Below are 25,180 nucleotides of genomic sequence, written 5' to 3' on the forward strand. Positions count from 1 at the left end.
TGAGGAGGTAACAGCTTTGTAACATGGCTTAAAGCTCACGAGAGTCAGTTTTGCGTAATATAGGACCTTTAATAAAGCACACAGCACGAAGCAGAAAGTCATTCTAGGTAATAACAAAATGAGGCATAAAACTACTAAACAAGAATTAATTTATTTTAGGACAAATACCAACAAAATCCTCATTAAATAATAGAAAGTGCTCTCTAAACAACAAAATATCCTAATATCAAATAGAGAAATCTGTTTGTTGCTGTCACCATATCACATTTTGAAGCACGATATATTGCTAAAGATAAATATTGTGATGAAAGATGATATGGAAAATCAAAAAGCAGGAAAATCCCAGTAAACCAAAGACAGGATCATTAAAAAGCCTGAGCTGGAACAAAGAATGGCAGAATGAACTGATAATTAACCACAGAATTTATTTATTCTCATCACAACGTAAAATTTGGCAAAACTTTCCCCACTATTGCAAAGAAAAATAAATACTGAACCCAAAATACAGGGTGTCCATAGCGTCGGTTTACAATATTAAAAAATGTAAATGTGTATATCTTAATCAGACATGTTCTATTGTACTCAGTTTAATACACCTCTATATGAGCTGCATTAGTCACATGAAGCACATCAAGATTGCACTGGATTTTCTTCCCATGTGTCGCTGTAGCAGAGCCTCATCAGTGGTTCAATCGCATGTTTTATCTTTGGCTTTAGTTCAGTAATGTCCTGTATCTTTGTCTGATACATGATATCTTTAAAACAGCTCCACAGAACACATGATACACAGATTCTTGTGTTGTTTTTTTTCAGTTCATATTTCAGTCTCAAATGTTACTGCTCCAGGAGTAGTTTACACCGTGCACTCTGAACACAATCCTACTTTTTAAACATGTATTGCAAATGTAATCACAATCTCAGTACTTTATAAAAAAAAAAAAAAAACAATGTGATTTTTCTCCCCAAAATCGTTCAGCCTTGTATTAAAACGATTCAAATGTGCTCAAAAGAAGCAAAAAGATAAATCGTACAAAATAAAGTCTCTAAATCAATTTTATTTCCACAAGAAAAGGTAAGACAACACAGAGCTTTGAAAGGTCACTTCTCCTTCTAAACCAATCAAAATTGTACAGTTTTACAGCAATTGAATAATTACTCAAAAAGAAAAAAAAACATTATTAAATATAGTTTTCAAGTCTTGCAGAAAATAAGTTCTCTTCATAGCGGAATGTCATTGATAACATGAACGTGTACAGTAGAACAGTCAGCGGCTCATCTCAGGCATGAAATCTTCAGGATGTTTCAGTTTAAGTCACTTTGGTACAGTTGAAAAAACTATCCACCAGTGAAATCATAGCATACACAAGTCTTTCTGTCACTAACTAAAACAATAATGATATAAATAAGCAATTTTAACACAAGTAAGTAGCAGGAGGCAGTGAAGTATGACCTAACTGTAATGCAAAATTTCAGTTTTTAGCAGTTCAAAGTCTGCCCTTAGCTTTGTATAGTGTGGTTCATAATTTCTGGCAATCCGTTTGTCTTACTGAGCATCTCCCCCTGTTTCACCGCAACCCCCCTAAAAAACATGCAAATATATATTAAAATGAGCAGACATGGGAGTGAATGAGGTCTCAAAAGTGGTAACCCTTGTGACAAAAACCTATTCCTCTTGTGTGGGAATGAATCAAACATTAATGAATTGTTGCAATATCACCCCATTAAGACTCATTTGTGCTAAATCTCTTGAAAAGTCAATTGTTGTTTTTCATCTGTTTATATTAAAGGTACACTGTGTAACTTTTGCAGTGGAGGGTCTGTCATCTACTGGTCTCCCTGAAATTACTGTTTTGCCCAGAGTGTCTGTGTTATCACCCAGTTCAATTCTGTCAACTGGACAAAAATTTTGGGGAAGACCCAGGACGCGCTGGAGGGACAATGGCCTGGGAATGCCTTGGGGTCCCACCGGAGGAGCTGGAGGAAGTGTCTGGGCTGGGGCAAGTCTGGGACTCCCTCCTTAAACTTCTGCCCCCACGACCTGGCAATGAATACGAGAAGAAAATGGATGGATGGATGGACAAAAATGTTTGTCGACAGAATTACACTTTTCTTTTGCTTTGCCCGGAGTGTTCCACAGTATGGCTTTAAATATATTTATCTCCTTGGATGTAGGTGACAGCATAAAATCAAGTTACAGGTCAGATCTGTGGAGAGGCGAGTTCGCACAGTAAGAATGCATGTTTTTCAATTTGTAAAAAAACAAACAAAACTAACAAACAAGCGTAATTCAAAAAATGCAACCATAATGTGTAAATTTCCAGGCAAAGCAATGACATCTCCATGGAAACAAAAAAGGTGGCTGACCCTCAACTAGAAAAGTTACACTGTGTGCCTTTTACTTACAGCTATTCTATTTTGCAGATTCTTTATAATCGTTACAATTAACTTACCAGTTTTAAACAGATGCCAGTGTGCCCTATGTGAAATCACCTTGTATAAAAAATGTGGGACTGCATGGGTCATGGTGCAGTGTGCGTTTTCCAGCTCATTTATGCTTGTCAAAGTCAGAACGTTTAAAGCCAGATCATTTCATACAAAAGCTCCAGTCCTGAGATTCAAGAATAAAGATGAGAAAAAGAGCAGCATCCATTGAGCTCTCACCCCACCCAGTCCAGCAGTTCTGTTATATGTGACTCGGGTTGCTCCTGTGTGAACCTGGGGGGGGTCACACATATTGCTGGGGCTTCTGCTGGGGGCTAGCTGCTGTCGCTAAGGTTTTTGCCGCCTCTTTAGCCTTCCCCGACACCTCTTTCACGGAGCCCCGGAGCAGCCACTGGGGCGTCTCTCCTGTTTCACCAACAAACAACATGTTACACAGGCTGCATCCCAACAAGACAATGACATCCTACGAGCTCATGACAATCAAGGAATACTGAGGAAGTGGAACTGTTCTAGTGGTTCAATTCAAAGTTATCTTTAAAATGTGCTGTCATTACTGTATCATGATAATGTTATATTTTTAAATTTTTAATACAATAACTCCTCACTTTTTGCTCTGACGCCATCTTTGAGTTGAACTACTGAAAGAAATTTATTTTTCCACAATATTCGCTTTATGGTATCAGCTTTTTACAATACTACAGTATCTGAACCTACTTAGCAATAATAAAGGGAGATAAAAAGCTATATACATTTGTACTCAGTCCTTAAAGCCTACACAAATGAAGCTGATCCTGCAACAATAGTGTGTAAAACATGACCACTCAGACCTTCTGTAGTGGGAGTCGCCCACTAAAAGTAATATGTTTTACATTGTTGCAGATTAGCGGAAAATTTAATTTAATAACATAAATATATTTGTCATGCTAGCCATGCATGTCGGGCATGAATATTATGATAAAGGTACAAACCCAATTCCAAAAAAGTTGCGAAACTATAACATGTAAATAAACAGAATAATAATATAATTATGAAAAAGACATAATCTGTTGTTGTGACATTTACCGGTACATATCTGCAAACAGTAGAGAGAAATCTCATGTAATGACTAGAATAAATGTGGTGTGTGTGTGTGTTCCTGCTGGTCAGATCGGCAGATGGCGGACACTGGCAGCCTCGCCTCTTTCAGTCTATCCTAGGGCAGCTGTGGCTACAATAATCACTTACATCACCGAGTGTGGAGTGAATGAATAATGCATGAAACTGTAAAGCGTCTTGAAAAGTGCTACATAAGACTAAAGCGGCTTTATTACTGATGTAAATGTGAAGACTGTGTATAAAGATATGGACCCTCTGCCGTATCGCCCCTTTGTGCCATGTGGGCTCCAACAACAAACTGATATTTCATTCTGTGCTCTAATAAACGGCACCGTGAGTCTGTGTCTGCCCTCACACTGAATCTGCTATCTCCACATCTGCCCAGAACTATTCACTGAGGCAGTTCCTTCATACACACAAGATAAAGACAAAGCAGACAACCAAACCACAGGTCCCTAATGCTCATCGAGACTGGGTTTACGCTGCTGCAGCTGAGGTCTACAATTTGTAACAGACATTTAAATTACTGGTAAGTGTCGCTATGCTAAAGTTATCACCGATAATTGTATCCGAAAGAAATACAAAAACACTTCTTCGTCTAACACTCGGGAGAAGCTACTTATACAAAATTCAACCGGAGGAAGGTGGTTCCAGTCTAACCTTTTCTAGAGAGAAACTAGGGGATTATGCTACAGATAACACCACAACTACCTTAGTTTGAACTTAAAATTTTATGCAGCGGAGTTGTATTTTGTAACTCTGCTCGCCTGTATTTCTGTGTGCAGGGGAAACAGAGAGGCTAGTCACTAGACACTGGTGACAGACTTCTACAGAGCATCATGTGACATCCAGAGCAGGGGGTGGAATGGCAGACCAATGCCTGGGTGCTAACACACGCTAACACGCGCTAACACACACTAACACACTTACCCCAACACTCAGACTGATGCCAATCCCTGCGTTCCGTCCACACAGAGCAAAATCAACAATGAGACAGTGTTTTTCTTTCAGCTCGACATACAGCCAGTGTAACTACAGCCCGATGCACCAGGGACCTCAGCCAAGGCCTCTTCTCTGTGTTCAAGATTTTCTCTCTATTTCACTTATTTAAAATAGTGAGGAGGCACTAAGGAAATAACATTTTTGATGTTTCTGTGCCATATTCTTTTCTTCAGTTTGTGACTCCGGTGCTACTATACCGTACATACCCTGTAAATTAGACAGTGCATATTCCAGGCCTTTCATCGCCTTTCCCTGGTTACTCTTAAAGCGAGCCAATCCAAATTCCTGAAACAACAAAAACAATAAACCCTTAAAAACATTTTGCTAAAAGTATGGTATTTATTTCCGCAATTTGAGCCTGATAATTCCTGGCACCATCATGTTGGAATATGCCAGGGAAGAAAAATGAACATCCAAGGCATTGAGTCTAGTCCTTTTACCAGGTGCAGTAGAATGTAAATGTAATCTTTGTCCACTGTTATAGTACGAAAACATTGCAAGGCAGTGCATTTTGACATAACAATAAAAAATGTACCTGTATAGGTCTGGAGAAGCCATAAATGCTTGAAGAAATCCAGGCTTCTCGTTTGAGCTGAGTGGCGGTTGGCTGCTCCTCTGAGTCTACAAAGATGCAGCGTTCTTCCACTGACTGGGAAAGCAGACAAATAAACACATATGTCTGGTGCTTTAATCAAAAACAGAAATTCTAATGATCTTAATAATTCAAGTGTGTGAGCCACACTCTACATGAACTCTGACTGCTCTTTAAGCAAACCACTCTGCTTCAGAATCAGAATCAGAATCAGAAGACTTTTATTGCCATAGTCTGTGAACACAGTTCACAAACTAGGAACTTGATACGGTGAAAAAGTGCAACATAAACACACTGAATAAATACAAATACAAATACAAATAAGGGCATGCACAAAGTTAAAAAGATATGCTTAAAAAAATCAAATGAAATACTTAAAGGGAGAAAATATGTACAATAGCAGCATCAGAACAACAGTGCAAAGTGGCTTATTAAAGTGACCGGTGTTATAAAGTGTCCAGTATAGTGCAGATTCAGTGTTTTTGCTCTTCAAAAAGTGATGCATGACTTTCTAATTCTTGTTTTCAGAAAGATTTAAATACTGTGTTGTGTTGTACACTTCGGCAGAAATAATGTAGTCTTTCTTGTCAGCTATTTCAAAATGATGCCACAAGGCTGAGTAACAAACACTGTGTAGAACTGCCCTCACCATGAGAGTGGTGTGGTTCAGGTTCCATGTGTATGTGGTCAGGCTCCTGTTGACAGGATCCACAATGGAGTCCTCCACGATGTAGACGGAGCGTGACATGCCCAACGGGAAGAATCGCTCTGCCCATCGAGGCAGACGATTGGTCTTCATCAGGAGACGCCTGGAGAGGAGCCGGTCGTCCGCAGTCACCTCCCGATACACTACATCCTCTGTGAGGACATGAGTGCTGAAACACACGATATAACACACACGTAAACTGCAAATCCACAACAATGCACTGTAGCTAAAGGTGGCAGAGCAGCATATATACTATACTATATACTATAATATACTAATGTGAGGTGAGAATAATGGCTCAAATTTGTATTGTACTTTATATGCTTGACAACCAGTTTTAACAAAACATTTCTACACTAGATAGATACTTTATTAATCTCGAAGGAAATTTCAAAGTGGCCATCACTAGATAAATAAATTCCTAAAACAGCATAAAAACAGTTTCTTAAAACCTGACACACAAAAAACATTTTGCCAAGTTCAAATTGCTCTTGTGCTAGGTCTGAGAAATATAAAGGACTTTCTCAGTCAATCAGGTCGGTGCTTTCTCTCCAGTCCAGTGTGTTGTCCAGTAAGACTCCCAAGTAGGACATGACAGTCTCCACCTTTTCATCCTCTATGCAGGCAGGTTGTGGGGGAAGGGGGACTTGGTCTTCTGTACATTTATCTGTAGCTGGTTCTGCTTGGACCATCTTACAAAATCCTGCACCAGCTGCCTGTACTGTGTATGGACCTACTGCCCTCCTTCCACCGCTCATTCATTCATTGTTTTAATCAAATCCAAAGTTCACAGTGCACTTTACTGCATATTTTTATTTCTCATTCACGGAATTCAAATTTTTTTTTGATACCTGAAAGGATTGGGGTACCTCTGCCAGAAAGCAAGGACCACTTGATCCCATGTACTCCGGATGTCTGTGTAGCTACAGAAATACTTGACCATCTTTCTGATGTGGATGACCCAGATGGATATGAACGCCTCCTGTTTCTGAGGGAACTACAGAAGAAGCCTCCTGTGCTGACTCCATCCACAGTCTACTGCAGCTCTGCTATGCTCTGCACACACACAAACAGAGACACACACAGACACACACAGACAGAGACAGACACACACACACACAGACACACACACACATACAGAGACAGACACAGAGACACGCACACACAGAGACACAGACACACACACACACAGAGACACAGAAACACGCACAACACACACAGAGACACACACAAGGAGATACAGGTTAGCTTAGTTCTATTTGTAGAAGAGCTTAATGTGGAACATCCTCTTACTATAGCTTTATGTACACTTAAAAATTGAAGTATCTGTGGCTGTTATTTATCGTATTAAGTTGTATCAGATGTTGTTATTATTATTAACGTTACGTGCTGTGTAATAACGCCACATCATTACAACGAACAGTAGTGCCCTGACTTTTGAAGGCATCGTTGTTTTATTAGTGACATTGCTAATGACCTATGACACAGGCCACATGTATGACACAGGCCACATCTATGACTGTATCTACACTTAATGACAAACACGCCATGAACCTGTCATAAACATACTAACGCTACTGAGAGAGAAGAAACACAGAAAATTACCCAAATCCGAATAAACTAGTAGATTCATATCACAAACGTGTCCATTGCATTTCTATTGTGCGTTAAAAGTAAATCGTCTTCTAAAATTGTAATAAGTTTATCTTTGAAAACATGCGACAGACGGACGGAACTGACAGAGCCGCAGACAGCGTCATGGCGGAACTTCCGCTTTGGATTTCAAAATAAAACACATGGATGGTACAATCTGTAGATTTTACCGATTTTAAGCGTTAAGCGGGTCAGCGTACATTCATTTAACGTATGGTAGAAATATTATCCAAAGAGATTTCACTAGTCGTGGAAAAATGACATTATGACCCTCTCTTTTACCCTTGCACCTCCTACTTAGCCCAGTGCGTGTCGCTGTAATATTTGTCCCCAGTAAAAACAGGTCCATATGCCCTCTTTGCAGTTACGTTGGTTGTTGGTGCTTTGCTCGGGGAAGCGTCCTCCATGGTGTCATTGTAAGTCTTGGAGGTTGAATACTAAGATAAAGGAATGTCGGGGTATACTTCAGACGAGAAGCTGCGCTATGATCAGCTAGTAAAGCTCCGGCGGCAGTGGCTCAAAGACCAAGAGCTGAGCCCGAGAGAGCCCGTGATACAAGCCAAAGCACCGGGCCCCATCGCCAAGTTCTGGGCTGGATTTTTGGAGCCCAAGAGTTTGTGGAGGATTTACGTGAGTGCCCTGTGCAGTTATAGTTTTTCTTTTCAAACTCAAAGTTTCCAACATGAGTTGAAGCAGTTGAACATTTTATCTGAACTTGTCCGTGGCGTGCAGAGCCATATTGTAAAGCTACCTGAAGCTAGCATTCCTGAAGCTAATACTCCTGAAGCTAGCACTCCTGAAGCTTGTACTCCATGCAGCATCTTCAAACAGGTTGACCAGATTTTCAAAACCATCCCAAAAACATCCAGGTTGGGATGGTTGGTATAACAAAAATTGTGAAAAGACCGCGTAATATTGTCCACTCTTATATTCCCCTTTTTACTGTTGGCGTGTATTAAATTAGTCAAAAATGGGGACACCCAGGATAATTTTTTTTGTATAAAACTAGGACAAATCAATGATTTTCGATAAAACTGTTGGGATATGCTACACAGGGCTCAAAACTGGGAATGTAGAGATGTCTGGCCACTATCTTCAAATCAAGTCATGCTATTTAATTGTATTTTTGTTCAAGACGAGTTTCTACATAGTGCATCAGTTTTAATGTATTTATTCTTTTACCTTTTACAGACGTATAAGGCATACAGAGGAGGGGTTTTTACCTTAACACGGCTACTCATACCAGCTTGGATCGTTCACTATTATGTCAAATACCACGTCACTGTAAGTTGCAAATCATTTTGTCAACTTTGGATTGGATTTGTTCCTGAGCTTTGGAACACCTCACACCATCCACACATTCTGTCAGCTCCACACATTCTAGTGAACTGACCTTTTAAATGGGATAAATTGGCCTACAATATGATAATATTGCCTTTACATTTGCATTGCACTCTACAGGCTTGACAGAGCTCATCAAAGCACAGACACTGCAGCCATTATTCATTCAATCTATGCTTAGTGGCACAGGGCATGAAGCTACTTTTTCAGTCACAGCTGCCCTGGGGTAGACGATAGAGACTTCGGCCAATCCAAACACCATCCACCAGTCACTCACTACTCACACTCTACGCATGTAATAGGCCAAAGGACACAACAACAGCACTTGGTTGAAGCAAGATGGTGATACTGTGATACCTTTGGCCACAGCAATTTTTCTGCCTTTATCTGTGAAACTTGTGAACAATATACAAATATTGCTTACTTTTTTACAAAATGTTTTGTTTCACATGTAACAGTTGTCTTTTCTCGTAATCACAGGAAAATGAGATATAGCAGCTACATTTCAGTCCTTTGGTCAAACAGGAGTGCATAACCATTAAGGGAGGATTTAAAACACTGACGCAATCTCAATTTGTTAGACTCTGCTAGCATTGTTAGCATCTGCTTTAGACTCTGCTTTAGACTCTGCTTTAGACTCTGCTTCATATTCTAATTTAGACTCTGCTTTAGACTCCGCTTCGAATTTTGCTGTACGCTGCCTTTTAACCCGACTGTATTGATGTAACTGACAATAAAAATCCACAGAGCGATTCCTGTGCCTTTGCGCCTATTCTTCATGCAACAGAACAGAAACTGACAGAGAAACTTGGTTCCTCATACAACAGAACAGAAACTGTCAAACTCTATTGTGTTATCTCTCTGTATTCTCAAATAATGCTGTTTGTTGTTTGTCCCCTGCAGCAAAAACCATATGGTATTGTTGAGCTGAAGCCCAAACTCTTTCCTGTAAGTGAATAATCTAACAACCCCCCCCCCCCAACCCCCCCCCCCCCCCCCCAACCCGTTTTAACAGTTCTAACTTTTTTCTCCCATCTTTCATGACATTAGGGTGATACAATCATGGAGACCGGTGAAGTTGTTCCACCTCTCCCTGAGATCCATGGCCATCACTGAAGTTCAATGTCAATACCTTTCTTTGGTGTCTGTTAATAATTGTGAATATTAATTAAATATTGTAACATTTATCACAAACCTTGCTGTTCTATTCTTTGTACATGCTTTTAATATTATCTATGTATATATCTATATATCTATCTATCTATCTATCTATCTATCTATCTATATATATATATATATATAACATAATGCTTAGATAGTAAATGAATTGGCCTCTGGCACATTTATCCATAAATGCAGCAGTACATGCATACCTACTGATTGTCACTGGTGTAATTTTGCTTGCTGACAAAGTGGTGTAAAAAATAACCATATTAATAAATCAAATGTAATAATTCTTAATAAGAATAGAGAAGTGCTGTTCGCCAGAGTAGGCGCCAGGGGGCGGTGTAGGAGCTGTAAGTCTTAACAGCTGGAGCAGAGGAAGAGTGCGGTGTTATGAAAGGTTTACTTTAGTCTTTGGGCACGGAAACAAGTGTTTTATTCTGATATTATGAGTGGAAACATTTAATTAAGACGGCGAAAGCCACATAACGATTCACGAGTCAAGTTTATGGGAAAATCGGAGGTAATGTATGTACTTTTATCTCTCGTCCTGTGTAAAAAATATGAAACCCATCTCTGCTAGTGCAGCTAGCTAATGACGGCTAACAACAGCCAAGTGTTGTTAAGAATAGAAAGTGTTAACTCCGAATTATTCAGCGTTAACGTTAATTGGCAATGAACTGAACGGACTGTCTAGGGCTAAAGCTACAGTGTTCCGTACTGTTTTTCTACTCTAATCTTAGCTGGTTTTAAATGTGCTATTTTTAACAGCGTGAGGGGTCACTGTTGTGTTTTGAAATATAAAGTTATTCAATACATAACGTGTTCATTCAGAATTTAACTTATGGAAGATTTTATTTTATTCTTATTTGTTTTCCCAGATCATGTCTGCCATCAAGATTGCCTTACAGCACAATCAGAGTCGTGCAAAAAGAAAATCTGGAGAGATGTCCACAGAAGTGTCTCCTGACTCAAAGTGCCCCATCTGTTTGGACATGTTTAACAACATCTCATACTTGGACCTTTGCCTACACAAGTTTTGTTTCCGCTGCATTCATGAGTGGTCCAAGAACAAAGCGGAGTGCCCACTATGCAAACAACCTTTTAATTCCATCTATCATAGTATCAAATCAGAGCAAGACTTTAAGAAGTTTGACTTGAAGCCTGCAGACAACGGCTCTTTTGGGACATTTGGAGGCGTACGCTTTAGATATCGCACAACTCTCACAGGGGTCAATCGACATATGCAGAGGACAATCGCACCACCTGAAAATGGAGTCATGTTTGAGACGACAAACCCCCCACCACAAAGGCAAGACCGCTACATTCGCCGCATCATGACAAAGCTAGCTGCTCAGAGGAGAGCAGCAAGTGAAGGAAGATCTGTTAATACTTTGAGAGAACAAGAAATGATCAACTTTAGGAAGGAACTGTACCGTCAAGGTGTGAGGGTCCGAGGAGTGCGAGACGGTGGCCGATCTCGAGATACATCTGCTGAGTTCTATAGGAGAAATCCTGCCTGCTTACACAGACTTGTGCCTTGGTTAAAAAGAGAACTGATGGTGGTGTATGGGGCTCATGGCTCTTTGGTCAATATAGTACAACACATTGTCATGTCGCGCATCACTCGCTATGATGTGGAAGATGGCGCTATGTTAGAAGAACTCAGGCCGTTTCTTCAGGGTTGCACTGAACACTTTCTGCACGAGTTCATCAGTTTTGCCAAGTCGCCATTTAATATGGAAGCCTATGACCAGCATGCGGTGTATGACTACCAAGGTCCTTCATCCACGGATGAAAACAGCTCTAACTCCTCTGTTATTGCTTTATCAGAGGATGAGACTCAGTCAGTAGAGCTGGACCCTCCAGGAGACTCTAACTCCACCAACATGAGTCACTCTATGTGGGACGACGAGACGCCCGGGCCCTCCTACTCCACCCAGTCAGAGCCCAGTCGGGTCGAACAGCTCTCACTGCCACATTCAGACTCTGACAGTAGCGTGGAAGAAGGCCGGGGCTTTCAGGCCCCTGTGGAAACGGTAACCCGTCTTAACCAAAAAGAAGAGACTCCGCAGAATGAGTTATTTTCCTCTGACAGCGAGGACTGTGTAATAGTAGGCTTTGTCAAACCCACTGCCGAAAGGACTCCAGAGCTTGTACAACTTTCTTCAGACTCCTCAGATGACGAAGATAATAAAGAAAACCCCAGTTTGCGGCAACACATTCGTTTTACAAGTGTCAGTCCCGCGGTATCACTAAGTAGTGGTCCTGTTGATGATGGACCCTCAGAAGGGGCAAATATTCCTCAACCAAATGTAAAAGAAAGGCACAAGACCTCATCATTGACCAGTCAGAGGATGCATACACCTGAAAAGAGAAGCAAAGAGGCACACAAAGATGCACGAATCTCTAAATACAGGGCACAGAGAATGAAGAGAAGATCCCGAAGCAGAGATCGAAGGACTCCAGAAAAATCCTACAGCAGAGACAGGGGTCATTCCCACTCTGCCTATTACTCTTATTACAAAAGGAGGGACAGCCACAGCACATATACACACAGCAGTCATTCAGGGAGCCATCATTACTATGACAGAGATGGTTGGCATAGCAGATACACCCGGTCTAGGAGCCGAAGTAGGGAGAGGCGCCGTGACAGAGGACGTTCGAAATCTTATTCCAGTAGCCGATCCCCTTCTGTGAAAATAAAATCTCACCATGATAAGCCCGGTGGAAAGAGGAAATACAAAACCAGGCACTTGGAGGAACCTTATAACAACACTACCAAACGTGATTTGTCAAAACATAGAAAAAAAAGCAAAGATAAAGGTCAGGATGTGGAGCTCCATTCTGAAAACTCACCGGAGAGGAGTAGACGGCACCGTAAGAAGAAAAAGAAGCACAAGAAGAAAAGCAAAAGGCACAAGAGCAGTGACCCTAAAGAGAAGACTGTGCTGAACATCATCTCTGTTGACAGTGACAATTGTGCGGACGGGACTCAGGACAATAGCACTAACAACTCTCCCAGTAAAACCTCACCAGTGCCCACTCTTCCGGACACCGAGGCAGTGTTGTGTTGACTTTAAAATGTGAAAGCCTGCCAAAAGTTTTTAAGTTCTAAACATGTTCCATCACCTTGTTTAGGGCTGGGTCATATAATTTACAAATATCTTGGAGACTTGTTTAATAATTGCTTTAATTGGTGTTTTAATTATAAGGAAAGTGCCACTGTAAACAAAACTATGCTGTTAAAAAGTTGCTTTTTTAATGAATTTTATTTGCATTATTTGATCATATTGCAGTTGAATTATACTATTATAAAGTGGTGATGGAAAGATCGCAAATTTTGTTACCTCAGCTGTTTAATCTTGGGATAAGTTTTACTTTACATTAACAGCCACTGTTTGGGGATATCTGAAAAACTGTGTTTATATTAAAATTTATATTTGTGATAAATTATCCAACTGCACTTTGTGTTCAATGTTAATAACCTTGTTTACCACTGAAATCCACATATGAATATAAAAGTATAGAATAGGTTGTACGTAATTTATGCGCTTAATAGTATTTTGATACATTTACAAATGAATTTAGTATTTTTTGACATGTCCATGTATCGGTCGGGTCCCATTGCGCCTCCGTTCTTTGTGCTTTTATTTTGAAGAGTCAGGGGAAGACTCGTGGTCGCCCCTGCTTTTTCGGTAATGGCCCATGGGTAACGGATGTTGCCAAGCGAGAGGCTATGATTTCTTCCGGAACATGGAAAATAAGTAGTTTTACAAGAAAAGCAAGCGATCTGGATCATGGCATCGTCTCAAACAGTTAAGGTAAAACCAATCACTGCACGGGCTGTGCCCCGCGGGCTGTGCTCGTGTCGGTCTGCACATGTGTGACACCGGCGGGAGTCCAGCCTCCTGTGGAATAATAAAGCAGCTATTAGCACATTATTTGCAAATCGACGTGAGTTTGCAGTTAGAAAATGAATAATAGTGTAATATCAGGAGGTGTGGCACGTGGTCTCCCGGGGCCCTGCACAGCTCAAGCTCTTTCTTTAAACTGTAAGTTCAGAGGATCAGTGAGGGATGTAGATGATTGTACTGCTAAGAAGTAAGGACACATGTGACAATCTCTCTCTTTTAAATGTATTATTATTATTATTATTATTTGAGTTTGGGTTTGTCTTGTCCAGTTCTGTCGTTCTTTACCCCATAAAGGCACTACAGATTCTCCACTTCTGACCAGTTCCATATGCTCTCACGTGGAAGACTTAAATTACATCAAAATCAGCATTTATGTGTTTAAAGATTCCTTAATAATAAACCCCCTGTTATGGTTTTGTGGTAGTAGAACATCTTCAGACTCATTCAAGATGAGCACAAGGTCATGAAATGGGCCACTGACCAGATCAAACATGTCAACATTGTTTGCACTGTTACTGTTTGAAATAGGCAGAGGTACTATAAGGCAAATGTCATTTAAGCCACTTATGTTGGGGAATAACTGTAATTAAAGCCGCAAGTGGTGATGATGACCCTCGCCACCATGTGCCCATCCCTCCCATGTGCCCAAGGGGTGGGGCATCAAAAGTTATCCACATGTTTGCCACCAGTCTAGCAGTCTCAATTTGTCAAAGCAACAAAAATTTCACCAAATTTATGAAATTTTAGTTTTTTACAAATTGCTCCCCTTTCCATGTGACCTAGAGGAGTGGGGTGTCAAAAGTTATCAACATTTTGTACATGATTTACAGTCTTTGTCCTACTCTTATGATTGAATATACTGTGTATTCTGCAGATTGGAATAATTGGAGGTTCTGGCCTCGATGATCCAGATATCTTAGAGGGACGCACTGAGAGATATGTTGACACTCCATATGGAAAGGTTTGTTTTTAAAAATAACTTTTTTTTTCAATGCATATACAGTATCATTGTTATTTTACCTTTTCAACAGCCATCAGATGCTCTTATTTTGGGAAAGATCAAGAATGTTGAATGTGTTCTCCTTGCAAGGTAAGATGCTTGTTTATGTCTGATTTGCACCATCTAGTGGACAATTGTTGCTAGTAGTTGCCAAACCTATTTTTAGAAATCCTCATAGGTTTCAGATTGATCTGACATTAGCATCAGATCAGAGAGATTTTTTACAATAATTATAATAATAATTACAGCTGACACAAAGTGAAATCTTGTGTTGTTTTGTCTGTTTTTACAAAATGCTCATACAATCAGCCTATTTAATTGCAACCATAATTTCTTTGATTGTGTTGAGCCAATCCAAAAGAAAAAGCTTTGTTTTTTTTGTTATTTATATCTAGACATGGAAGACAGCACACCATAATGCCCACCAATGTAAACTACCAGGCCAATATCTGGGCACTGAAAGAAGAAGGCTGCACACATCTGTTGGTGACGACGGCCTGTGGTTCACTGCGAGAGGAGATCCAGCCTGGAGACATTGTCATCATTGATCAGTTTATCGACAGGTCAGTGAGCCGCAGCACAGGTTAATCATTTGGTCGAAGCATAGACCATGAATAATAAGAATTATTCAATACTGTGATACCCTCCTAAATTCAGCCTGCATCAGTTGTGAACAACTGAACAACATAAGTTAGTGTTAATGTGTTTTTCTATTGATAGGTGTCTATGCAATATTTTGTGTCATGACAACTCTTTTCATTTTTCATCATTCTTGAACCCATGGATAACTGGCCACAGCTGAATAAATGATAAATAAAACATAGAGCTCGGTATAACTAAAAACTCTATCTGGCTCAGTGACTGTCTACTAATAACAAGCAACACTAAAGGCGTTTCCACTTATTGTTATCAAATGCTTAGATCACCAGAACATACTTATCACTAATGACATATGTGAAGCTATGAGATGACTTTATCAGCATTATGTCTGTGACCTTCTTTTTGGGTCATGTGCAGAAACTACTGTATTTATATTTTATTACTATTATGTATTTATTGAATTTGTTTGACCTTCCCACACATCTCATTGACATCTTAGAGTTGCTGTGTGAGAAACTGAGACTGCAGGAAGAGTTGACTTTCACTACTATTAGGCTAAAGTTAAGGTTTCCTGTACAGTGCGAACCATTTAAACCTGATATAGCTGTAGTGGCAAAGTGACTTGGGGCGTTGTTAGTGTAGTGTCATTGTGACATTCCACCTCAGGCAGAAACTCACACGCCCTCAAGACAACAGGGAGAGTGTATATTTTAAGACAACTACTTTTCTTACTGGTCTCATTGTTCATGGCATATCCGCTTTTGTTGTTGTGTGAGAATTTTTGTTTAAACGATTACCATATTTCACTAGTTGTGTGTAAAGACACCCATAACCCAAAGAAACTACCGATTGTCATTTTATGTTAATCCCTAACCTCACCTGATTGAGTGCTTGTGCAGCAGAGCTGACTTTCTCACCAGCACACAGCCCCTGGGCCATACATATATCCATTATGTATTGCATGCTAGAAGGCCAGCCCCGTGGGAGCTCTGAGCACTTAGCTGATGCCACAAATTCCACACTATAACTTAATATGTGCAGTGATGGCTCTAAATGGATCTTCTTTTTTCGTGGCTGCTGCTTAAATGCCTTCATGCACTGGGCTGCATCATGCTGCCAGTGCCTTTGTTTGCTCATGGCACTGAGGCCAACAAATAGTCAGAATCAGGAACAAGATCTGTTTGTAAAAGAGGAAGTTGGCTGTTCAGGCTTGTTCAGACTTGTCCAGCAACATGTGACAACACGTTTGTTGACAAGTAATAACACAAGTTCAACATCAGCATTTATAATTTAATAATTACTATTCTAAAAGCTTTTTATCACATCATTTATGGATGTAAATGTATTTGTTTGTTACCTGTATTTTATGCTGAATATTTTGTTCATTGCAGAGGACATTCTTTTATTAAAAATAAATAAATAAAAATAAGCCTTTGTGATCTGATAATTACTTCAACTCAAACTCTGCTTTCATTTTGATTTAGATACATTGTGCAGCATTAAACACATCCATAGTTTGGATGTCCAAACTGTTGTAGAGCTTCATCAGTAGTGAATAATGTCCTTACTTAAGTGTTGTCTGTGTTTGTATACAGTTATCATACTGCAGTGTAGTGTCGAAAATGAGCCGCTTTTTGCAATGAACAGACTATTGTTCGTTCCATGAGTAGCCGTTAGACCCCGTGCCAGTGCTGCAGGGATTAACAATCTTTACTCTCCTCCACTTGAATCATTATTTTATGGTTTGTCATTGCAGGAAATTTACAATTGTTCTAAGTGGTCTTTTGTGTCAGTAAGCCATTTGTGATGTCAACATTATAAAAAACAAATGCCTTTTTTTGTCATGTGTTTCACTGGTGCTCAGTCAAACCAAACGCCTGAATGTAGTTAATAGAAGTAGTAGTTAATTAACATCAGTGTTGTAATGTATGTGGTTGTGCCCTTGGTGTTTATAGGACTACTAAGAGAGCTCAGACTCTGTATGATGGACAGCAGAGCAATCCTCCTGGAGTGTGCCACATCCCCATGGCTGAGCCATTCTGCAACAAAACAAGAGAGGTGGTTGTTATTTCTACATCCTGTTTATTTGGTTTGTTCTGTTCTGTTTATACTGTTGACATAAATCTAAACTGTACTCCACTATCTGGTGCATTGGCAGGTTTTGGTGGAAGTGGCTCGAAGCCTCGGGATCAAGTGTCACGTGAAAGGGACCATGGTTTCAATAGAGGGACCACGATTCTCCTCCCGAGCAGAAAGTCTGATGTTCCGTCAGTGGGGCGCTGATGTCATCAACATGACCACTGTGCCAGAGGTGGTACTCGCCAAAGAGGCCGGTTTGAGCTATGCTAGCATCGCCATGGCAACAGACTATGACTGTTGGAAGGAGCATGAGGAGGCGGTGAGTGGCTGGAGACTCAGTCATGAACATTAACTTTACATTTTTTGTCTTACACAACTCTAATAGTCAAGTGATACATATTGAGGTAAGGGTCAATAGGTGCAAAATGGTGAGAACATTGCAATATTTGTTACTTTTACACAGTGTCCATATATTATTATTAGATTGTGTTTATGAAATAAAAATAAATGTATTGCACATTTAAAGTGTAAGTTTCAGGGGTTAATGTATGGCTGATAGTATAATGTTGGCTACCACAAATAACCAGAGGATCTTTATGTAAATGGTGCATTTGACGTCTTAACTTTTCATAGTGTTAAATCTCACCGTATTTGGCAGCTTTGTCCAGTGTCAGTGGTTACATCATTAACCACCAAGTAACTGTACTGTACTCACGTCTGACTTCATACTCTACATCATGTACAGTGTGAGGGGAAGAGACTGTCTGTTTTGTCACTGATCGTGTAACCCATAATAACTCCACTTCCGAGATCCTGCAGCTGACCCATTGCCCCTCCTGCTCCTCTCACCACATCCTTCCGCCCACACTCTCTTCTCCGTCCACCACACCACCTCCTGCCCCCCTCCACCCCTCTCCTCCCCCGCCCCCTCCCTCCCTCACACACACTCTCAGGAGCTGCTCTGCCCGTCTCCGGTGGAAGCCATGACGGAAGTGATCGAGTCACATTGAGTCATCAGGGTTCAGTATCTTCATCCGGGCAGATCCGTCCAAAACATTGAATTTTAGACATGGCATGATAACAAAGTACACAAAGTAACAATGTAGTGTAGTGAGACCAGGAAAACAAGACTCTGATGGGCAGCAAATATCCCACAGCATTGATGATGATTATTATTATTATTATTAATACATCCGCTTTATATAGCACTTTTCATTGTAACTCAGACACTTTACAATAGTTTAATATGAAACAAGGACAAGACAAACAAAAACAAGTATTCAGGAAGCAGACTTTTGTGGAGGTTATAGGCTATGTGGAAAAGGTTAGTTTCGCTCTGCTTTTGAAGGCGGTTTAGTGATTCCGTCATATTGATGTGGAGTGGGAGGGAATTCCACAGGGTTGGGGCAGCATTAGCGAAGGCTGGGTCCTGCAAGGCCCAGTGCTTTGATTTCACTATGGGAGTGAGGATGTTTGAACAAATTGAGTAATGAGCACTCTAAATAACTTATTTTGATTTATTCACTGTTAAATGAATGGATAAAGAACAGTAGGCATGCAGCTGGGTAATCGTGCTCTCATAGAGCTTTGAGGAAATAGGTTGTGTGGCTTTCTGTAATGGAGGCTGCGTCTGTACAACTAATACAATTTCCACAAGTGATTATGGTAATTAAGATCAGTGCAGGCTAGATACAAGATCATGTGTAGTAATGAAAATACCTGAAACACACAATCTCCAGATATACAAGATATTTTAACAAATCTCAAAAAGTATAGGTTTTGCATCCAAAGTATAATTAAAAATCTTAACATTGACAGTGAAAAGGATTAATTAATTGACTGTAAATAGTTGCAGTTGGATATATTAGGCCTGTCACCATAATTTATATATCCGCTTCAGTATGTTAGATGGAATAATTCTGGGTGGGTCAATATTTATACTTGTTTCTGTGTAAACTGCACACCTGACAGGACGACAGGTGCACCGGGGGAGAGGCACTTGACTGAAAGGTTAAAAAGACTCCCGCACACTGTCTTACTCTTGGTTCACTTTTATTAGCACAGCGTTTCGGTCCCTCTGATCTTCCTCGGGTATATGAGGACAGCCCCTGACGCTCCCCTTATATAAGTGAAGGGACAGTCCTCTTAAGAGTGATCAACCAGTCACAACAGTAAAAAAATACATTCAGAATTAGACCCAAGTATAACCGCAATATTGCACATATTTCAATTTGCACCAGTCTTTTATGAGTTAATATTTATCATGGGGAGTTTTTATTATTTTTCTGTTCAAAGGTTAGATTTAAGGACAGATTTTAGTGTTTTTTTCTTTAGATTTTTTGGGGAATAATTCTGCCCTAGGGCTACTGTGTCAGTGGCATAAACTAGTTTTAATATTATTGTTAGTCGTCTGTGTTTTCTTGAGTAATATATCGCACTTCAAGTGTGTTATGGTGACAGGCCTTTTGTATACACATGATTGCATGAAGCCTTTATATCTGTGCTTATTTTTTGTACATGCATTTTACTTAAAGTACTTAAAAAAGTTAAATCACAGAACATTTCTGGAAAAGCTAAACCAGACAGTAACATGCAAACTATTAGAACAAAAGCAGACTATCTTGAAAGTGCTCACTGCAACAGAGACCACATTATTTACTAGCAGCAATAATTGTGCATAAACCGTCCAGAAAACATTAGAAGCATTCTCAAATCAGTATCAGTTTGAAATAGAAATCGACTGATATGTTTTTTGTTTTTTTTATGGGTGATGCCGATACCGATTGTTTTAAATGCAGAAAAAACAACAACAAAAAAAACAACAACAATGCCGAGGTCTGCTGATATTTTGGGGCTGATATGTAGGACCGGTTTTGATTATTTTCCCTCATCATCATTTGAATTTCCTAAAAACTCAGCCACAACCCTGTTTTACCACAAACTGGACAAGTGCAGTTTACTTTTGTCCTCATTGTAGTAAATTGTTCAAACAAAGTGAAGTTTGTGGAATCCCTCAGTCGTCCAGGTATGAAAAAAATCAAATCTCACTCTAAAACTTTTGTCCAGTTGACAGAATTGAATATTTCTTTTGCTGTGGATCATGCGCACACGACTGAGGGATTACACAGTGTTCAAATAAAGCTTTATGCATATTCTTAAGGCAGCTGGTCACGATCTTCACTGTACTGACTTATCGCTCACTTTATGAAACCTGGAACTATATTTTTTGAGGGTGAATATTTCTTGTGTTACATTTTCTTTGCACTACTGGGGAATTTTTGGTTATTATAAGATTTAGGCTGTAAAAGGTTGAATTAATTAACTTATATGGCTCATTACACATGCAGATACACAATTTTTTTTAAAATAATATTGTAGATTTAGAAGCGTTTTTGTGGTTTAAATCTGCTCTTGGATTATTGTCAGTGGCATAAATTAGTTTCAATATTATCGTTAATTTACTTAAGCGATATATATCAAACTTCAAAATGTGTTATCGTGACAGGCCTACTCATGTGAAGGATTAGTTTTAGGTTGTGACTTCATTCTCATTGTGCTCTCAGGTCTGTGTTGACAATGTGCTCAAGACAATGAAAGAAAATGCAAACAAGGCAAGCAGCATCCTCCTAACAGCCATACCCCAGATCAGCCAAATGGACTGGGGACAGACTCAGGCGTCCTTAAAAGTAAGTATTTGACATAACTATTAACAGGTAAAGATGTTGGAAGTTATACTGAGGTTATGTTGTGCTGTTGAATCTTTATTTTCCAGGCAATGGCCCAGTCTGCAGTTATGTTACCAAAACATTAAGAGTGAATAAAGACTTTGCAGACGACTCTGCTGGTGAAAACCCCTGGAAAAATGCCGTTGTTTTTGTTTGCCGGCCGCCTGAAGAACTATTCTGTCTGACAAACAGATTTAGAGGTTTGCCTTACTAGATCACCCATTTGCTTTTATGTATTATTATAATTTTTGTTGAACATAACCATTTGATGATCACTTAGTTGTTTCAGCTAAAAATCCATGACTGGAGTATTTTGTATTAAGAGTCATCTGATCTCTCAAGCCACTTTATACCTCGAACATTGGTCCCCTATTTCTGTTTATTATTACATGAAAATGAATAAAACACAATCTCTTGTAATCTTAATCTTATTGGTGGATTTAACTGTTTCTTTTATCAAATGTCTTATAAAATGGCACAGACACAGAATATTTCCTTTGTCTTATTTAAAACAACCACATTAAAAACATGTTTTATCTTGTATTTTAATTAGTCTGTGTTACACATTAAATTTACTTTTCTACTTTGGTTTTCACGTGAGGTGCAAAGCAGCCTGTAATAAAGTGCTCTATAAATGGGCAGTGCCAGCAGCGATGTGCAACATGTTTCCTTTCACTGACATTTCACTATGACACTCCAGTGCCTTTGTTATTACTAGGACAGTCATTAATAAATAATTGCTATCGGTTATTATGAAAAGGAGGCCTTCAGGCCTCTTCCAGTCCTCTCCCCGCTCTGTCCCCGCTCCAAACCAGCGCCACACTTTGTTCATTCAGTTTCCAGAAAAGCGAAAACTTCCTCGTGACCCCCGAGTTTTGCAATGTCGATGGGTCGAAGATTCTTGTTGTCTCTGAGATTCGGATCTGCTTGGAACTCGATCAGTAGGCGCGCAGTGTCCACGAAACCCGTCCTGACTGCGTCATGTAGCGGTGTGGCCCCGGTGCTGCGGTCCCGCACATTTGGATCCGCTCCATGCTTCAGCAGTGTCTGCGCCACTGAGAGGCTGCCCATCATCATCACCTGCACCCACGAAACGACCATGTGAGGGAGGTACAGCAGGCAAGAAACACCAGCACCCCCCATATATCCCCCTGTTTCACACGAGTGTTTTCTCAAACACGAACCTTTAAAACGGCCCGCGTCCAACAGTTAAACAGTACGGGACATTTTAACTTCACATCAGCCTGACTCTGAGTATAACATTTAAACAGTTAAACAATACGGAGCATTTTAAGTCGTCATGAGCCTGACTAACATTTCGCGGTGCTCTCCATGTGCGCGTCAACTATGTTATTATGTTTTTACTGTTCACACGGGGTTAGGCCTGTTTATCCAACAGGGCAAAATCATTAACCCAAACTTAGAGGAAACAAAATAGCATCTGAGGGGGCTAAATATTTCATAACAGGGTAATAAACATTTAACAATACAACAATTTACGCACAGAACTGTCCAGACACAGCGTGCTGCATTGCTCTATAAACGCACAGTGATTTATTTATCTATTTGTTTATTTTATAAGTTCTGATCATATATGCGTCACTGAAAAGAAAAGACAAGAATGGAAAATGCTCAAATCTTTTCAAATAGGCCTACACCAAGAGGAACTTCCCCTGCGCTGTGGCCTTTATCAGTCCTGCACATTTGAGCTGCTCTTTGAGCTCCTCTAAAACACTCCGATTATTCTTTTAGGCGTCGTCTTGTGTTTTGTTGTCTAAAAGCCCTTTTAAAGGTAAATATCAGTGAGCTGCTTAAGCGTCACTACTTAAATTCAAGCCTAAATGAATCAGCAGGCCTATGTTAGGGCTTTGGCACTGAGTCAAAACTAAATACATTTCATGTATTTCCTTAGGCTACACGTTGTAAGCACAACAAACATAACATAAATAAATAAGTAAATAAATAAATAAATAAAACACGAGCTCATTTGAGGTAATGTTCCATACACAAACAGTCTGTGCTTGGGGCGCACCTTTCTAATAAATAGTGTCTACTACATGAAGCTCAAATGTACAGGAGTCTACTTTACTCTGTATCACATTTATTTCCTGTGTCTTTTTTACAAGCTAAAGTCAAAGTTGTGTGCGCCTGTAACACGGTGCCTGACCTGGAGCGCGGTTCTCCCAAAGCGGTTGAGCCCATTCACGTGCGCCCCGGTCTCCAGGAGGTACTCCACGGCCGCCGCGTTCCCTGTTGCCGCTGCTGTCGTTAAATCATCTTCGAGTGTCATAATTAACCAAGATGTAAATAACGTCCAAGCTCTCAACAGCAGTCAGCCCGAGTGTGCGCGTAAAGTCACACTGTGTCTTTAGTGCCGCACTTCAGACAGGTGCCATTCTACAGCACTGTTGCGGTCCCCCGGCTCCGCTGGTGTGCGCTGCGGGTGCACAGTCGGGTGCACAGAGGGAGCATCGCCGGTCCAGCTGACGGAGTGTGTCTAGGCTTGTCTGTTTTGAATGGGTGACGTCACTCTCCCAATGCATAATGCGCATGCCCCGCTCCGGCCGTGTTGACAGTACACAGTCTGGATGACAGCAACAGTGCAAGATAAGTGTGATATCTCACTCGTGAAGCACACTGGAAACAGCCCACTGAGAGAAGGTGGTGGAGGAGATTCATCCAGACTCCTCATTGTCACGGGCTGTGTGCCTGTGCTTTATTATACTGAGGCTGAGGCAAATTCCTCAATGGTCACTTTGGAGCCAGTGGATGAGAAACTGATGCCAGCCCAATCTTGCTTAGTCACTCTTAGCAACTTTTGTAAAAGTAGATGAGAGCACCAGTGAGTCCGCCGCCTGCTGAAATGCAGAGCTGTAGAACAAACTATAAACGGTTTTACTACTTGCCCCAGCTTCAGCTCATCATATCAGTGATGAGCTGAAGCTGGGGCAGCCTGTTTCTGCCCAGCACACGCTGGTGTTTAGACAGTGTGTGGAGAGGCTGTGTGGAAACAATAGCTTCTGTATAACTCTAATGGCACTATTTCAGTTATGTAAATTGGTGCCACAAACTGCTAGTTTAGGTTTAACACATTATTCAATTTATACAAGAACAAATGCTCCGAACTATTTAAAATAATCTGTATATATATTGGCACATGTGTGTTATGTGTCTTCTTTAGCTGCATCAGCTGTTTCACATTTCTTATTATGATTTTATTTTTTCATTTATTTATTGTTTTACATTTCTTAATGAGGCACACAGACATTACTGGAATGCAGTTGTCCTTTGTGGGTGGAGGAGGTGTGCTGGCCTGGAAGTCCCCTGTGCTCCAGTCTGTCTGTGTGTGTGTGTCTGTGTGTGTGGTATTGACTACAGATTATCTGCCTTTTGTGGGCTGATTTTAGTAACTCTAAGCAGGTACAGCCCTAATTATCATAATTCAGCGTAAATTGTTTCAACATCTTGCCACAGTTTCAAATGACCTGTGGCCTGCCACACCGGTGACATATTCATTGGTTTGGGTGCATTCTTTTGGTCCAAAAAATGTGTTGTTACGGTCGACTGCTTCATAGCATGATTGCAGACCCCATAAAAACTGTCTCCGTTGTCTCAAAGTGAAATGTTAACTTTTATCTTCAATGTGTTTGGTAAACTTAGTTGAGATTACTCCCACCTTCTGTGTTCTTAACAAACACTCAGTGTATTGGTCTATGTGCTTTATTACTTTGCTTCCCCTTTTTCATCAAACGTCTATGTTAAAGTACAGGGAACCAATGCAAATAAAAAGGGATGCCATGAATGTGACTTTCACAGTAAATTGCAGCTGAAGCTGTCCCTGTATGACGGCTGTGTGTGTGTTAT

General features: G+C 40.3%; 6 protein-coding genes across 6 annotated transcripts in view; 4 read left to right on the top strand and 2 right to left on the bottom strand.

The window, feature by feature from the left end:
* mxd4 (MAX dimerization protein 4) overlaps positions 1–25,180 on the top strand; it is a 147,663-nt gene that overhangs the window by 29,585 nt on the left and 92,898 nt on the right. The window lies entirely within an intron of this gene.
* prelid1b (PRELI domain containing 1b) lies at positions 1,036–7,597 on the bottom strand. Its single transcript, XM_033975130.2, has 6 exons — positions 7,443–7,597; positions 6,689–6,893; positions 5,781–6,006; positions 5,075–5,188; positions 4,746–4,824; positions 1,036–2,847 (listed from the first exon to the last, which is right to left on the bottom strand). Exons 2-6 carry the CDS (start codon positions 6,778–6,780, stop codon positions 2,726–2,728), a joined length of 633 nt encoding a protein of 210 aa, XP_033831021.1. The 5' UTR covers positions 6,781–6,893; positions 7,443–7,597; the 3' UTR covers positions 1,036–2,725.
* ndufb6 (NADH:ubiquinone oxidoreductase subunit B) lies at positions 7,847–10,025 on the top strand. The gene is made up of 4 exons (XM_033969120.2): positions 7,847–8,120; positions 8,682–8,774; positions 9,735–9,779; positions 9,882–10,025. The coding sequence occupies exons 1-4, from the start codon at positions 7,941–7,943 to the stop codon at positions 9,945–9,947; spliced, it is 384 nt and encodes a 127-aa protein (XP_033825011.1). The 5' UTR covers positions 7,847–7,940; the 3' UTR covers positions 9,948–10,025.
* toporsa (topoisomerase I binding, arginine/serine-rich a) lies at positions 10,358–13,460 on the top strand. Its single transcript, XM_033972169.2, has 2 exons — positions 10,358–10,518; positions 10,877–13,460. Exons 1-2 carry the CDS (start codon positions 10,504–10,506, stop codon positions 13,070–13,072), a joined length of 2,211 nt encoding a protein of 736 aa, XP_033828060.1. The 5' UTR covers positions 10,358–10,503; the 3' UTR covers positions 13,073–13,460.
* Positions 13,692–21,747, top strand: mtap (methylthioadenosine phosphorylase). The gene is made up of 8 exons (XM_033972651.2): positions 13,692–13,819; positions 14,787–14,873; positions 14,944–15,002; positions 15,308–15,475; positions 17,468–17,570; positions 17,671–17,910; positions 21,155–21,277; positions 21,364–21,747. The coding sequence occupies exons 1-8, from the start codon at positions 13,796–13,798 to the stop codon at positions 21,400–21,402; spliced, it is 843 nt and encodes a 280-aa protein (XP_033828542.1). The 5' UTR covers positions 13,692–13,795; the 3' UTR covers positions 21,403–21,747.
* On the bottom strand, positions 19,096–23,844 carry cdkn2a/b (cyclin-dependent kinase inhibitor 2A/B (p15, inhibits CDK4)). Its single transcript, XM_033972662.2, has 2 exons — positions 23,484–23,844; positions 19,096–22,396 (listed from the first exon to the last, which is right to left on the bottom strand). Exons 1-2 carry the CDS (start codon positions 23,604–23,606, stop codon positions 22,145–22,147), a joined length of 375 nt encoding a protein of 124 aa, XP_033828553.1. The 5' UTR covers positions 23,607–23,844; the 3' UTR covers positions 19,096–22,144.

Source organism: Periophthalmus magnuspinnatus, chromosome 1 (genome assembly GCF_009829125.3).
Source record: "Periophthalmus magnuspinnatus isolate fPerMag1 chromosome 1, fPerMag1.2.pri, whole genome shotgun sequence".
NCBI lineage: Eukaryota > Metazoa > Chordata > Actinopteri > Gobiiformes > Gobiidae > Periophthalmus > Periophthalmus magnuspinnatus.